The 14,879-nt window shown below is 54.3% G+C and overlaps 1 protein-coding gene across 1 annotated transcript; it reads left to right on the forward strand.

Annotated features, from left to right (window-relative positions):
- The first annotated feature begins 10,440 nt into the window (after positions 1-10,440).
- Positions 10,441-14,164, forward strand: NKX3-2 (NK3 homeobox 2). Its single transcript, XM_038533373.1, has 2 exons — positions 10,441-10,912; positions 12,443-14,164. The coding sequence occupies exons 1-2, from the start codon at positions 10,441-10,443 to the stop codon at positions 12,970-12,972; spliced, it is 1,002 nt and encodes a 333-aa protein (XP_038389301.1). The 3' UTR covers positions 12,973-14,164.
- Positions 14,165-14,879: the final 715 nt, after the last annotated feature.

The following is a 14,879-nucleotide window of genomic DNA, read 5'->3' on the forward strand; positions in this document are numbered from 1 at the left end:
AGTCTATGTCTTTGGCAAACTTATGTACATATTTCTGTTGGGTTGCTTCCCTTTCATTCCTTTTCATTAGATCAGAGAGAAAGTCTCAGGTTGGTGCTGCAACATCTCTCTGGACATGACAAGCTGTGCCTATAACGGAGGGCCAACCTCAGGCCCCCAATCTTTAGCATCCCACTCTATCTAGCTATTCTACTAACACCATTTTATTGGCATTCGATATTTTTCCAGGTTGATTTGGCAAGGGGTTCTTGGGGCTCCGTTTATTTCTGTATGTTATTTATACAAAGGTTCTTTTGAAAATAAACCATTTTTCAAGTTCTTTTCCTATTTAATTTGTTTTTTTTTTATTTTTTAATTTGAATTAAATTTGCCAACATCTAGTATAACACCCAGTGCTCATGCCATCAGGTCTTTTTTCCAACCAAGTTTAAAAAGTATGACATTTAACTAAAGATATTAAGTAACTAATAATTATAAGTGGCTACAGATGGCAAAAAAAATCTGAAAATGGGTATCAAACAAACATAATTTAGGAAATGCTATTCTTAAAAAGCCATGCATTTGAATTAAACATCTTTGTTTACCATCACTGGGTGGCAACTTGCCCAGATGAGCTGGTTTAATTAAAGACAAAGTGTTCAGGTCAGGTGCTCCAGGAAATTATTCTAAAGCCCTGGGTTTCCTCATTTCTGCTGACAACACATAGAGGTGGGAGGGTCCCCAAAAGACTTGGAACTAAAGCAATAATGTGAGCGGAGCCTGGCAGGTGGAGAACAATATCTTTAAAAATAATAATAAAGTACATTTCCTGCTTCTGTGTTCTTTGGCAGTCTTTGTGGGTCAGTGGGATCTCCACACTGAGGAACAGGGCAGACTTTGTGTAGGTGGGAGAAACAGAAGCCAAGGTGGGAGGGCTTTCATCCCAACATCACAGCATCACGTGGCCATGTTAGGAATTGGGAAAATAAGGCAGGAGAGCACACCAGTCATCGATGCCTCCACCTATCACTATCATCCTTGACCTCAGAGTCAACAACAACCTAAGCATCTCTGAAATCTTGACCAAGTCCCCAAAATCTATGGCCACAGCTCTTCCCAACTCATCTCCCTGATACTCGTGCTCCAGCAAGTATCTTACTCTTCCGGGACTCCTAAGCCATCGGTCCCAAACCTATTCATCACCCTCCTCTTGTCATTATTTTTGCCATGATCAGCTTAGACTCCTTCCTTCCATAATCATAAACCCTCCCCAAAGCCCCTGGCTGCTCTTGTTCCTTGTTACTGACCCCACAATCCCCTCACATCGGGAAGCCCAACAGTCTAACCACTCTTACTGGTTTTTTGTTTGTTTGTTTGTTTGTTTGTTTGTTTTTGGTTTTTGGATTTATTTTGCTTTGCCAGAGCAGAGGACTGTTGCTGGACAAGAGCACACATCTGTGCTAACTGGTCACACTTTAAGTTCATGCATGTGATTCTCAAATACACCCTCAATCCAGCTGAGCTGTTCTCTCCTCTCCTGGTGTCTTCCTTCCCCATTGTCCAAAATGATGATTTCTCACCTCCCTGCAGCTGCCCAATCCTCCCTGCCCCACTCCCCACACTCATCTTGCCCATACTGGTTGAGAGAATTAAATGAAGTAATAAGCATAAAGCACTTGAAGAGTGCCTGGCTTATAATTCGAGCTCAGTAAGTGCCAGCCACGGTTATGATTATCACTTCGTGGCCGGTCACCTCAATAGCCACCTTACAACATTCTCTTTCCCAGAGACCAGCCCTCACTGGGGCTTCCCAGAGAAGCTCTCACTTTCTCCAGGGTTTCATTCGTGCAATTTTCTCTTTTCTCCTGCACAATCATCCGTCCCTCTTTATTAGATTCTTTACACCAATATATAAACATATTCTAGCATCTTCTAAAATTGATACACCAGATGCATTTCCCATCTCAGTGCTCTGTTCTCTTTCATGATCAAACTTCTTTGCACAAGCAGGGGAACCAGGGAGAGAAAGGGAGAAGCAGGTTGTCCCCCAAGCAGGGAGCCCCGTGTGGTGCTTGATCCCAGGACCTTGGGATTATTACTGGAGCCAAAGGCAGATAGATGTTCAATCGACTAAGCCACCCAGGCACCCCTAATCTAGTCTTCTTTCAGCTCATGCCCGGCACCCTGGAAGACAGTGCCTGTCCAGGTAGCCAATGACTTCCATTGGCCAACTCCAAAGGCCATATCTCTGTCTCCTGCTACTTGAATGCAGCACACTACATGGTCAATCACTCCCTTCTCAGTCTCTTTTGGTGGGTCTCCCTCCACTGCTGAACCCATTGGACAACCCATGTTGGACTTCTCTCTCATCAGTCTACAATCATTCCCTAGGTGACTTCATCCAGTTCCATCTATGCTACCTCTGTCTGAAAACACTCAACTTTCTGTTTCTGGCACTGACCTCTTCTTGAAATGTTATATTCACTTGCTGACTTCGCACCTCCACATGGATGTCTACAAAGCACCCCAGACATAGTATATCCCAATATGTCCCCCCACTTTCTTCCCACCCTCATTCCCATCGAGTCTCTCAAATTTGTCCTACCTAGGTGAGCAGCAGCCCTGGTCACCCGAGCCCAAGTCCAGAAAGTAGGGTCACTCCCTTTCCCTCACCTCTCCAGCCAATCCTCCTCATGCTTCAAGAATATACTGTCAACCCACAGAATGGTAGAAATATTTGCAAATTATATATTTGATCAGAGTAATATCCAAAACTCAACCACCACTACCACAAAAACAATCACTCCGATAGCATGAACAGACCTATCTCCAAAGAAGATACTAAGATGGCTAATAAGCACATGGAAACAAGCTCAACATCACTCGTCACAGGGGAAATGAGAATCAAAATCACAGTGAAATATCTTTCATACCCTTAGCACAGCTACTATCAAAAACAACACAACAAAAAAGTGTTGACAACGCCGTGGAAAAATTAGATCCCTTGCTTACTGAAGATGGGAATGTAAAATGGTGCAACCATTATAGAGAATAATATTGGAATTCCTCAAAAAATTAAACATAAAATACCATGTGATCTAGCAATTTCATTTCTGGATATATAGCCAAAAGAACTGAGACCAGGGTCTTAAAGAGATGTTTGTACACCCACATTTATATTGGCGGTATTCACAATAGTGAAAAAGTATATAAGCAACCCAAGTGTCCATTGATGGATGAATGAATTGTTTAATATGTAGTATATACACATACAATGGGATGTTATTCAGTCTTAACAAAGAAAGGAAATTCTGGCATATGCTACAACATGGATGAAACATGAGGACATGATGCTAAGTGAAATAAGCCAGTCGCCAAAAGACAAACACGGAATGATTCCATTTACATGAAGAACTTAAAGTATTCAAATGCATGGAGACAGAAACTAGGAGGAGGCTTTGGAGGAGTGGGGAGATGTTTCATGAGTAGAGTTCAATGAGGTTCACTTCTGCAAGAAGAAAATGTTCTGCAGTTGGATGGTCGTGATGGTTGCACAGCAATGTAAATGTACTTAATGCCAATGAGCTGTATACTTAAAAATGGTTCCAGTGGTATATTTTATGTTATGTACATTTTACCACAATTTTTACAAAGAAATTATTTGAAAAAACATAAAAACACTCCTGGGGTGGCTGGCTGGCTCAGTCAGTGAAGCATGGAACACTCGATCAACGTAATATAAGTTTGAGCCCCATGTTGGGTGTAGTAAAAATATTTGAAAATAAAATCTTTAAGGGGCACTTGGGTGGCTCAGTCAGTTAAGTGACCAGCTCTTGGTTTATGCTCAGGTCTTGATCTCAGCGTCATGATCTCAGGGTCGTGAGATCGAGCCCCACTCAGGCTCTGAGCTAACCGAGGAGTCGGCTTGAAAGTGTCTCTCTCTCTCTCTCCTTCTGCCCCTTCCCACCCCCATGCTGTCTCTCTCTCTCTCAAAAATAAATAAATAAACAAACAAATAAATAAATATTTTTTAAAAATAAAATAAAATCTTTTTTTTAAAAAAAGAATACTACCAAAATAGATACCAAATCTGGCCATTCCCTCCATCTCCATCTCCATCTCCATCTCCATCTCCATCTCCATCTCCACCCAACCCAAGCCACTATCTCTGCCTGGGACTCACCAGCTTCTAGCTGGTCTCCTCGATTCACCATTTGCCATCGTCAGAATCTTTTTGTTGCAGACAGCAGATGAAACTCATATTCAGCTCTGTGCATACACTCTCCCCTCGGCTCCCCCCACTAGAATAAAGGTCACACCCTTGACTGTGGCTTATAAAGCCCAGTGCAGCCTGGCCTCTGGCCACTCTGCCCCTCTCACTTCACTGTGGCCACAGGAGGAGGGTCCTGTCCTGGTCCCCAAGCACACAGACCCTCCCCACCGTATGTCCTGGGCACTAGTTTTTCCCTCAGAAAATCTCTTCCTGCACATGTCTCTGCTGCTTTCTCTTGACAGCACCATCTGATGTTTTGTCCGCTGTCTTAATGAGACACGTGCTTCTGGACAGTACTCCTCCACTAGGACGCTGGCCCACGGAGAACAGCGCCTGACGGCCCCTCACAACCCCAGAGTCTAGAACAGTACCTGGGACACCGCTCGCACTCAGGAAATATTCGTTGAATATTAAATGAATGAAAGGAAGAAACTAGAGAAAGGGAAAGAAGTCGGAAATGTTTGTGGGGAGAAACTGGCATAACGTTGTGAGGGCCCCCACAATGGTTCCTTAGAGACAGGAATAGGATAAAATCAGAAGACTGCGTTTCTATTTTACACGCATCTCAAACTCGGCACAAGCGATCGCCCGTACTATCTTCCTCTATCTACTTGAACCCGCTCCTCTGACTTAACCACCCTCCCCTCAGTTGGCATCATCGTCTGCCCACTGTGCAACAGACAACCCAAGTAAAAGAACAAAATCTGAGGGACAAGATTCGTGTGTCTGTAACGCCTGAACTTTCTGATGTTTGGGGTGAGATACCTCAATTAGTCTCATGAAGAAATTAGTTTCTGAAGAAACAGGAAAACCTTCCTTTGGCCCCAGTAAACACACAGGCAGCGTGTGCCCTCAGTCACCATCCATCAGGAGCCCGGGTGGGGCACTCAGCCTGTGGAGCCAGCATACAGGGATCGAGGAGCTGGTGAGCCAGGAGATCTCCCCACTGCAACCACTTGGATTCTAAAACTGGTCCCTGGGGAGCCTGGGTGACTCAGTCCGTTAGGTACTGCTCTTACCGGAGGTCACGATCCTGGGGTCCTGGGATGCAGCTCCTTGATGGGCTCCCTGCTCAGGAGACAGTCTGCTTCTCCCTCTGCCTCTCCTCCTGCTCATGCTCTCTCTCTCTCTCTCTCTCAAATAAATAAAAATCTTTTAAAAAATAAAAGAAAACTGGGCAGCCCGGGTGGCTCAGTGGTTTAGCGCCGCCTTCGGCCCAGGGAGTGATCCTGGAGTCCCGGGATCGAGTCCCACATCGGGCTCCCTGCATGGAGCCTGCTTCTCCCTCTGCCTGTGTCTCTCTGCCTCTCCCTCTCTCTTTGTGTGTCTCTCATGAATAAATAAATAAAATATTTTTTTAAAAAATAAAAGAAAATAGAAGAAAACTGACCCTTACATGTCCTGCCCCTCAGAGCCAACCTTTCCCCTGGCCTTGAGTGCTGGGGAGTCTCCAGCGGGGGCCTGAACTGTGTCTGCGTGAGTTTTAAAAAAGGGACACCTCTGCTACTACATCACTGACAACGCGGAGTGTGGAAACATAAAACTAGGAGCAAAACCAGGCCGTTTTGTGAAACCAACACCTTCTTTCTGCCTACGCTGCCTATCGCGGTTCTTCCCTAAAGGACCGCCGCACGCCCTGGGGGGGGGCCCGCTAGGTGGCGCTCGTCCTCCACTGTACCCGGGCGGGTCCCCGCGTCCGTACAATTCTTTTTAAACCTGGAAGGTGATCTCCACTCCTGGCTTTTTACAGGTAAGAAAACGAAGCCCCAGAAGTGTCTTCCGTGAGGTCGTATCACTGCATCTTAGAGCCTCCAGCAAACTCATGTCCCCATATTTCTGAACCCAAACAACTTCCATCACCTGGCTGTCTCCCTCTACTCAAGGTTTAGTTTATTGATTAAAACAATAATGGTTGTTTCTTTCTTTGTGTGTAACATGGTTTGGGTTCAGATCTGCAGGCCTCAGAATTCTTTATTTTCAAATGCTCGGAACAGTGCGGGGGGGGGGGGGGGCGGAGGGAGTCCTATTTGCCGGCCTGGATTCTTTGATTTCCGTGAGTTCCGAGCTCCTTCTCTGATGAATGAGCGGCATAGAAATGGGTAAGGAAGACGATGGGAAACGTTTAACGAGAATAAATGTGAAGGTTTGAGGGGGAAAGAAAAAAAACGGTTAGAGTAGAAAACCGAACTAGATTGGCCTTAGAGTCCGATTTAAATCCTGATTTTAACCTCGTACGGACAGTCAAGTCATTGAAACTCTGTGAGTCTCAGTTTGTTCATCTATAAAATGGGGATAATCATGTGCTCTACCCCAGGGTTGTGCAGATGAAATAAAACAACAGGCTCTGGGCCTGGCGCACGGCTGGTGGACATTTCAATATAAAACCTCCTTGGCTCAGAGGCTCATAATAATCCTCTCTTCAGTCTGGAGTGTCTGGATCATGTTCATGGAACATGTTCATGGAAAACCCTGGTGGGGTCGGAAGTCGGACGACTTAGGAAACCAGGAGCGGGGGTGCTGCTGGCCGGGGAGCGGCGTGTCCCCGAAGTCTGGGGTGCCGCGGCCGCCTCGAGCGCCCTCGGGGGCCTGCGGACGGGGAAGGGCGGCCCGGTCGGTCCGGGTCACCCGGCTGGGTCCCCGCGCGGACTCTCCTGGACCCGGCCCCCTCCTGCCGCCCGCCCGCCGGGTCGCGCGGGTCGCAGCGGCCCCGGACCGCCCGGGATGCCCGCCCTCGCCTCAAAGCACCGGGAACCGCGGCCCAGAGAAAGCAGGAGACCCCAGCCCAGGTCGGCGGCGTCTGAAGCCCCGCGTGGGCTCCCACGGCACAGCCGCTCCGGGCGCGGCGTCTCCGGCCCCGAAGGCGGTCGGGCCTCTCCGCGGGGAGGCCGAGGAGCTGAGCGCGCAGGTGAGGGCGGCAGGGGCGCGCGCGGGAGGCGGGGTTCCCCCAGCCCAGCCCACCGCAGCCCACCCCCGGGGCTCTCCCCGCGGCGGCTCCAGGGGCTCCAGGGGCTCCAGGGGCTCCAGGGGCTCCAGGGGCTCCAGGGGCTCCAGGGGCTCCAGGGCAGGGAGAGGGCGGGCGGGGCGGGGGGGACGCGAGGCGGAGACGCGACGCCCGAGCGGGACGGGACGAGGGGCGCGGAGGAAGGCTGCGCTCGAGCTGCTCCCCGGCCGCCTCCTCGAGGGCTGGCGGGAGGCCTGAGCTCCCCGGCTCCGCCGAGTCCCGGGGCGGGCCCAGGCCGAAGCGCGGCGCCCACGGGAGGTCAGGCGCGGTCAGGCCGCCGCGGGGCTCCGGGGGCCGCGGCCACGCCCGGGCGGGCGGCGCTCGGGGGGCTGGGAGCGGGCCCCGCTGCGCGCGCGGACCTCGGGGCCCCGCCCCGCCCCGCCCCGCCCCGCCGCCCCTCCCCGCTCACCGCCTGGAGGCCGCGGGTCCTGGGGCTCCGCCGACGGGAGCTCTGCTGCGGCCCGCTGAGCCGCGTCGGCCCCACCCGGCCCCTTACCAGCAGCTCCTAGTGGGGGTTCGAGACCAGGCGCGGCCGCACCGCCTGGCCCTGCCTGCAGCCCCGCTCCAGACCCACAGGTCGACGGCCGACACCCTCACGCGGAGTGCGTCGTACACACCTTACACACCGGGCACGCACAGACACCCGACGGCCCCAAACCACGAACCGCATCGCGAATGCTGTGACCACCTCTGCCGAAGACGGTGGCACGCAAAGGGCAGATCCTACAGCGACCCGGCTTTCTTTAAAAATATATATATATTGGGGGGAGCAGCTAAATGGTAGTTGCCATTTTCAAGTAAGCCTCAATGCGGGGTCGCTGCACCCCAACAACGTCGCCGTTGCCTGTGTGCGCAGAACTCACCCCATTTATTCGTCCACGCCAAGCCCTCACCTCGCAGAGGCATTGCTGTCTGGGACACAGCTCACACCTGCCCACCTCTCACCTTCTGGGCGACCTGTGTCAAGCTCCTCCAGGACGCGCTCCCCGGAAGGGAACAGGATGGTGGGGGAGGGAGGTAATTTAAAGAGTAAATAAAGGTCAGCGGGAGGACGGAAAGGACACGCTTTCTTTTGAAAGCTCAGGAGCAGTTCTGTTCTCTTTCCCTCCCGGCCTGAAGGGAGTCCCGTTCCTTACATTTGCCGGATGCTGACACCACATTTAAACACCTTTCCCTCGAAGGTGATATAACCCCAAAGAGCTATAAAGGGCAATGATCTCTGCAAGTGCGAATTTTTTAACCCAGGTACATGACAGGATCAGCACTGGAGAGCATTTAGGATGCAAAAAAGCATCATGATTATGCAGCTAAAGTGCTGGAAAGTATGGATGCTGCAAAGCCCTCCCCCCAACACACACACACAACGTGGAAACTATGAATTTCATACTGTGTGTATTTCATACTGTGGTGCACAAGAACCACCAACAAGAAAGCAACAGGGGGAAACGCTATTTATATTAACGACACCAAAAACACCAATGTACTAGAATCATAGTTCTTTAAACTTACCTAATGGTTCAAGTTGTGTCTCTGGTGTTAAACTCTTGGTAAAATTTACGGAAGACAGTAAAGTATGTTACTTGAGCGAATTTTTTATTGAAAAATAAGTAATGTAAGTAAGTAACAAATGTTTTCACACCACGATATTTGTGTTTCTTAGCTTGGTTCTTTCTACTACATAAAACAACCCATTACTTATTTTTTAAAGAGAATGTAATGTCATCAGTGCAGGATCATTACTATGGTAATTCCCATATAGCCTTCTAAACAAACACCTATCTTTTCTAATCTTATTCAACTCACAAGTAACAGAGTATTTAAAGAATAAACTGGGATATTTTTCCCCCTTATTCCTGGTGTAAAATTCAACAAACTCCAATTAAATTCTGTATTAACCGTCCAGGGAAATGACAGCGCAATTTCCAGAAACTCTCCCAAAGATGACTTCTCATTTCGCGCCTACCTTTAGTTCTCTAACTGTACCTAATCTTTTTATTTTGAATTCCTCCATAGAGCTTGAATCAAATAAAATAAGGTGAAGGAAAAAAAAAAGATTTCTAGTGACTTTGATTAACCGATTATTTCAATGAAAAGAATTAGCAGTGAGGGAGCCCCGAAACTATGAAGGTTTTTTGAAAAGACGCATTTCGTTCTGATCTTTGAGCCTTGCGAGGAAACAGCAAGCTGCGCGCGCGCTTTACCCAAGTGCGTTATCTTGGATTTGCCTCCTCCCCACGCTCCCACCCGCAGATTTCGACTCAGCTATTAGCGTGTTGCATGAAAGCGCAGCAATGGGTGGACGCGTCTGCGGAGGCAAGGAACGTGACTTCTCGGGCACCGCGTGTGGGTGGGTGAGCCTCCCGGGGGCCGGAGGATGCTTCGAGGACCCGGCTTGGGAGGAAAGGGGTTAAGCCCGACCCTGACTTTCTCCGCGCGACGTGCCCAGTTTTGTCTGTTAAAGTCAACGTCGCCCAGCCGGAGCCAGCCAATCCGCCGGCGGGAGGGCCCCGGCCGCCCAGCCAGGGGGCGTGGCCTGGGGCTGTCACTCAGCGGTGAGGAATGACACCCGCGCGGGAGGGGGCATGCGGCGGAACGCGGGGCAAGGGCAGGGAGAAGAAACAGATAAAACCGGAGCAGGGGGTGAAAAGGTGCCCCGCGCCTCCCGCGGTCCAGAGGCCGCCGCCGCCGCCGCCGCCGCCCCTGGGGTGGGCTCCGGGAGAGCCGGGCCGACTGGGAGCGAGAGGACGAGCGAGGAGCGAAAGCCTGCAGCCGGGGAGGAGACCCGGGCGCCAAGGAAAAGGGACTCCGGCCGTGCGCCCCGGAGGCGCTCGGGACGGGACTGCGGCCGCGCAGGGGGCCCCGCCGACCCGCCCCCAGCATCCTCGGGGGGGGGGGGGCAGACCCCGGCCCGCCCCGGAGGGCGCGAGGCGATGAGATAATCCAGCTGAGCTGCGAGAGGAGAGCGTCTGGCGGCGGATTGGGGGGAGGGGGTCTGCGGGCGGGGCGGGCCTCGGAAGTGGGGGTGAGGGTCGGCGCGGAGCCCGGGCCCGAGGGGGCGGGGGCTGCTGGGCCGCGCAGGAGCGGGCTGCAGGGGCCTCGCGCGCCGGGCTCACTCGCGCTCCGTGCGGCTCGGAGCTGCCCCGCTGCCCCGCGCCCGGCCGGCCGGCCGCCCCGGCCCTCGGCGCAGATGGCTGTGCGCGGCGCCAGCACCTTGACGCCCTTCTCCATCCAGGCGATCCTCAACAAGAAAGAGGAGCGCGGCGGGCTGCCCGCGCCGGAGGGGCGCCCGGTACCCGGGGGCACGGCGGTGGCGGCGGCGGCGGCGGAGGCGCCCGCCGTCTGCTGCTGGCGACTCTTCGGGGAGACAGACGCGGGCGCTCTGGGGGGCGCGGAGGACTCTCTGCTGGCGTCGCCCGGCGGGACCAGAACGGCGGCGGGGAGGACCTCGGAGAGCCTGGCTGGTTGGGACTCGGACTCGGCGCTCAGCGAGGAGAACGAGGGCGGGCGGCGCTGCGCGGACGCGCCGGGGGCCAGCGGGGCCGGCCGCGCAGGGGGGACGCTGGGCCTCGGCCAGCCGGGCTGCGAGCTGCCCGCCGCCAAGGACCTGGAGGAGGAAGCCGCGGGCCGGAGCGACAGCGAGATGTCGGCCAGCGTCTCAGGTCTGCCCGGGCGTCGCGGGGAAGGGGGCCGGGCTCAGGGGCGGGCAGGAAGGCCAAACGTGCCGAGTGGGGTGGGCCTGCCGGGAGCACCCTGCGCCCCAGGACCCGAAGCTCGGGCGCTGGCGCCGGCTGCTCTCCTCCTCCCTCCCGGCGCGGAGCCCGAGAGAGACCCGAGACACTCCTCAGAGCCCTGCGTCCCGGGGGAGGCCTGAGCCGTCCTGGGGCAGGGGTGCCCTGGACTGGGCCAAGAGGAAACCCCTGCGCCCTGGCTTTAAGTCCGCCGCCAGTGCTCCGGCCCCGTCTGCGCCCAAAATCCCCAAATCAGCGACAGGCAAGAGCCAGCGGCCCAGAGACCTACCTCGAGTAGCCAGTGCCCTGGCCCGTTGCCCCTGGCCCATAGAGCAGAAATGCTCCCAGCTCGAGGTCCCAAGGTCCAGCCCTCCGCTCAAGGATAGGTAGTGAGGGGTACCTCTAAGTGCTACCGAGGCGTCCATCTGCCAAGCCTGGGCTTGGCGGGGTGGGGGTGGGGGGCGGGCTTATTTAGCTTTCCCAGAGCCCAGGGTCAGGGGAGCTGGGATGGGCTGAGGATCCCAGACCTGGTGGCACACCCTGCAGCCAGCTGAGGGCAAGAGGGGTTTGAGGTGGGTTATCCCACAAGTGGCAGAGAGAGGAACATCCTCTGCCAAGGCTAGCAGGTCATTGGGTGGAAAGGACGCCCCCACCACCCTGTCGCTGCTGTAGGCCTCACGCTGGCTCCAAGTAAATAGTATTTGCCAGAGGCCAGAGCTCTGAACCTCTCTGCTAGGGAGCTATGGGGGAGATCCAGGAAAAGGCTGAGGAGCTGGCATCAGATTAGTGTTCAAGGACTGGAACCCTAGCTCTCCTCTCATTTTCTTGCAAAGAGAGGGACAGAGGGAGAGAGAGAGAGAGAGAGAGAAGCCCACCAAGGTGTTGGAGCAGCCTGTTGCCACAGACCTCACACAGTCCTGGGTGGTTGGGGAAGTGGGTAAGACCCAGTACTTGTGTCCCCAGGATTCGGCCCCCCACTTTCCCCTTATGCGCAGTCCACACGTGTGTGCTGCGACGCTGAGTGTGTGTGAGCGTGAGTGTGCCAGAGGCAGGTGAACCCAGAAACGGAGCAATCTAGAACCCCAGGGCTCAGCGCTGAGAACTGAGAAGGCTTGTGAGGATGCTTCGGCCCAGTGCCCCCACGTTTCCGAGCGGAGCCTGGGGCCCAGGGAGGGCAGGGAGCCGGATCTTGGCCACACGGCACTGACACAGCAGCTGAGCCCGTTTCCCCGCGCGGCACAGGCCTAGATGCAAGGAGCTGGCGGGACAGGGTTGTGAGACTGTTTGGGGGGGACCCGCGGCTCGCAGACCCTCCCCAAGCGCTCTGCTGGGATCAGAGTGGGTTTCCGTAGCCCCCTCCCACCCTCCCACCCCCCACCCCCGCAGCTGCGGCCAGATCTCACTTCTCTGCGGCGCTGACAGTCTGTTGTTTCTGTCCCCCCCGCCCTCCGGGGTCCGCAGGCGACCGCAGCCCCAGGGCCGAGGACGACGCTGTTGGCCCCGGGAGCGCACGGGGGCCGGCGCTGTGTGGCCGGAGCGGCGGCGGCGGAGGACCGGCGGGCGGCGCGGAGGAGGAGGAGGAGCCCGCCGCGCCCAAGCCGCGTAAGAAACGCTCGCGCGCAGCTTTCTCCCACGCGCAGGTCTTCGAGCTGGAGCGCCGCTTCAACCACCAGCGCTACCTGTCCGGGCCGGAGCGCGCCGACCTGGCCGCGTCGCTGAAGCTCACCGAGACGCAAGTGAAGATCTGGTTCCAGAACCGTCGCTACAAGACCAAACGCCGGCAGATGGCCGCTGACCTGCTGGCGTCAGCTCCGGCCGCCAAAAAGGTGGCGGTGAAAGTGCTGGTGCGCGACGACCAGAGACAGTACTTGCCGGGCGAGGTGCTGCGGCCGCCCTCGCTGCTGCCCCTGCAGCCCTCCTACTACTACCCTTACTACTGCCTCCCCGGCTGGGCGCTCTCCACGTGTGCAGCCGCCGCGGGCACCCAGTGAGCCGGCCCGGGGCGAGGCAGCAAAGGATCCCCGCGCCCCCGCTCCGGTCGGCCGCTGACGGTTGTGCAGGCTGTGCACTGTACGAGGGCGCCCCGCCGAGGGGGCAAGCGGACCATGAAATCCAGCCCAGGTTCAGATGTCCAGGAGTGCGCCCTGGCAGCGGGACTGAGTCTGTCCAGAGGGGGCGCCTTTCTCTAATTCGAACGGGGGGGGGGGGCACCCTGTGGCCTAGGGGCCTAGCTCTCCCGTTGCCTGCCTGGAAGCTCTTGGACGTTATTTATTATCACAGCAAAGTTGGATTTGGATTGTATCAGCCAGGAGACGGTGTTTCCCTGAAGCGGAGAGAACTCCTGGAGAGCAGAGCCTGAATCCCCAGAATTTCAGGCTGGCCCGGAGCTTCGTGCGCTAGGCCACAATCGTTCATGGTATCCATGCTACCAATCTATGTTTATCTACATACCTATTTTTTTTTTTTTTTTGGAAATTGCATTTGTAACAAAGGGGTGTGGAACCCTGACAGCCCCCAAGGAGCCCCGAGCCCTGGGGTTGATCTGAACCGTGAAAGGTTTGCTTTTCAGGCCCTCTGTCCCACCCCTCCCTGTGTCAGAGCTCGGGTGGGGACACCCTGTTGGGTGCTGAATGTAAAGAAGGGAGCCTGGAGCACAGGGCAGGGCAGAGGCCCCCCATCTTTCCTCTCCAAAGTCCAGGGCTGCCCCCATCTGGGGAGCTTCCTGGGAACCTCCGAACCGAACGGGGAAAGAGCAAACCCAGCAGCCGTTGGCAGAAACTTTCCTTTATTTCTTTATTTTTTTTTAAAGGAGGTTAAAACTTGTAGCACTTTTCAGTTGTTTGTATTCAAATAACGGTTATTTTTGTATTCAATGTGAATATCCCTGCCCAGCCTTTCCCTGGCTTCCCCCGTCCCCCGCAGTTTCATCGCCAGGCCCCCCTCTGTCTCTACCGACCATTCTGCTCCCATTCTGCGCCACTCCAGCGTTCTGACCCAGGATTCTCCTATCCCAGCTCCTGCCCCTAAGACAGATGATCCTGTCAACCTTGTTGCTTTTTGCCTCCTTAAGGGCACTGTGCACTCAACTAGAATATTAACTTTAAAAAGATTTGTGAAGTTTGGAAGCTCTGTTTGCTTTATCTTTCTTTTTCCTTTAATTTATAAACTTTTAGTTTAACATGCCCTCCTGGACGCAGTGTTTTCTCTGAGCCTCCCTCCGCCCGGTTTTGGGGAATCCAGTACCATAAAAATGCCTGGGGCTCACTTTCCCACCCGCTTCGCAGTCCCGGACCAAGGATGCATCTTCCCTCTAGGGAGCCGCTCTGCTGCCCGCCACGCAGAAAGTGTTTAAACCTGCACAGCTCAGGGAATTGCGATGTAGGGGACTTGGTAAGAGTCACAGATGAATCCCACTGAATGGGAAGCAAATGCCTAGGATTTCTTCTTTTTCTTTCTCCTTCGTGGGATTGATTTCAGAGCTCAGAAAGCATCCCTAGCTGAACCCACAGTCAATTTCAACCCCTACCTAACCTGCTGACTCCTCCACCTGCCCAAAATCACCTCTCTGTGATTTTCCCAGCCTTTCTGTAAGTGACCCTGCCTTCATTTCGTTTGGAGAATAGGCTAACAAAAACTCACTGAAAATCTGAAGGCTATAATAAGCAAGGTTATATAATAAGAGGTCTCTCAAGGAAAGTCAACTGAACTTTGACCCTTGGCCAGGTGCAAATGTCCCTCTACCTTGTTCCAGAGCATTTCCTCTCTCTGTGACCCGGTGTCATTTGATCCACACAGAAGCCTAAGGTGGAAGTAGAGGGTGAGTAGAGAGAGGGTTATTTATTATTTACATTTTACAGAGGAACACAGCCCGCCCCATGTTCCATGACTCCCCAGACTC

Source organism: Canis lupus, chromosome 3 (assembly GCF_011100685.1).
Source record: "Canis lupus familiaris isolate Mischka breed German Shepherd chromosome 3, alternate assembly UU_Cfam_GSD_1.0, whole genome shotgun sequence".
In the NCBI taxonomy this organism is placed as follows: domain Eukaryota; kingdom Metazoa; phylum Chordata; class Mammalia; order Carnivora; family Canidae; genus Canis; species Canis lupus.

Excerpts from the sequence above, each read along its gene's own strand:
- NKX3-2 (XM_038533373.1), top strand. The coding sequence starts at position 10,441 with ATGGCTGTGCGCGGCGCCAGCACCTTGACGCCCTTCTCCATCCAGGCG. Across the intron at positions 10,913-12,442 it reads GATGTCGGCCAGCGTCTCAG|GCGACCGCAGCCCCAGGGCC; the intron begins GTCTGCCCGGGC and ends CGGGGTCCGCAG.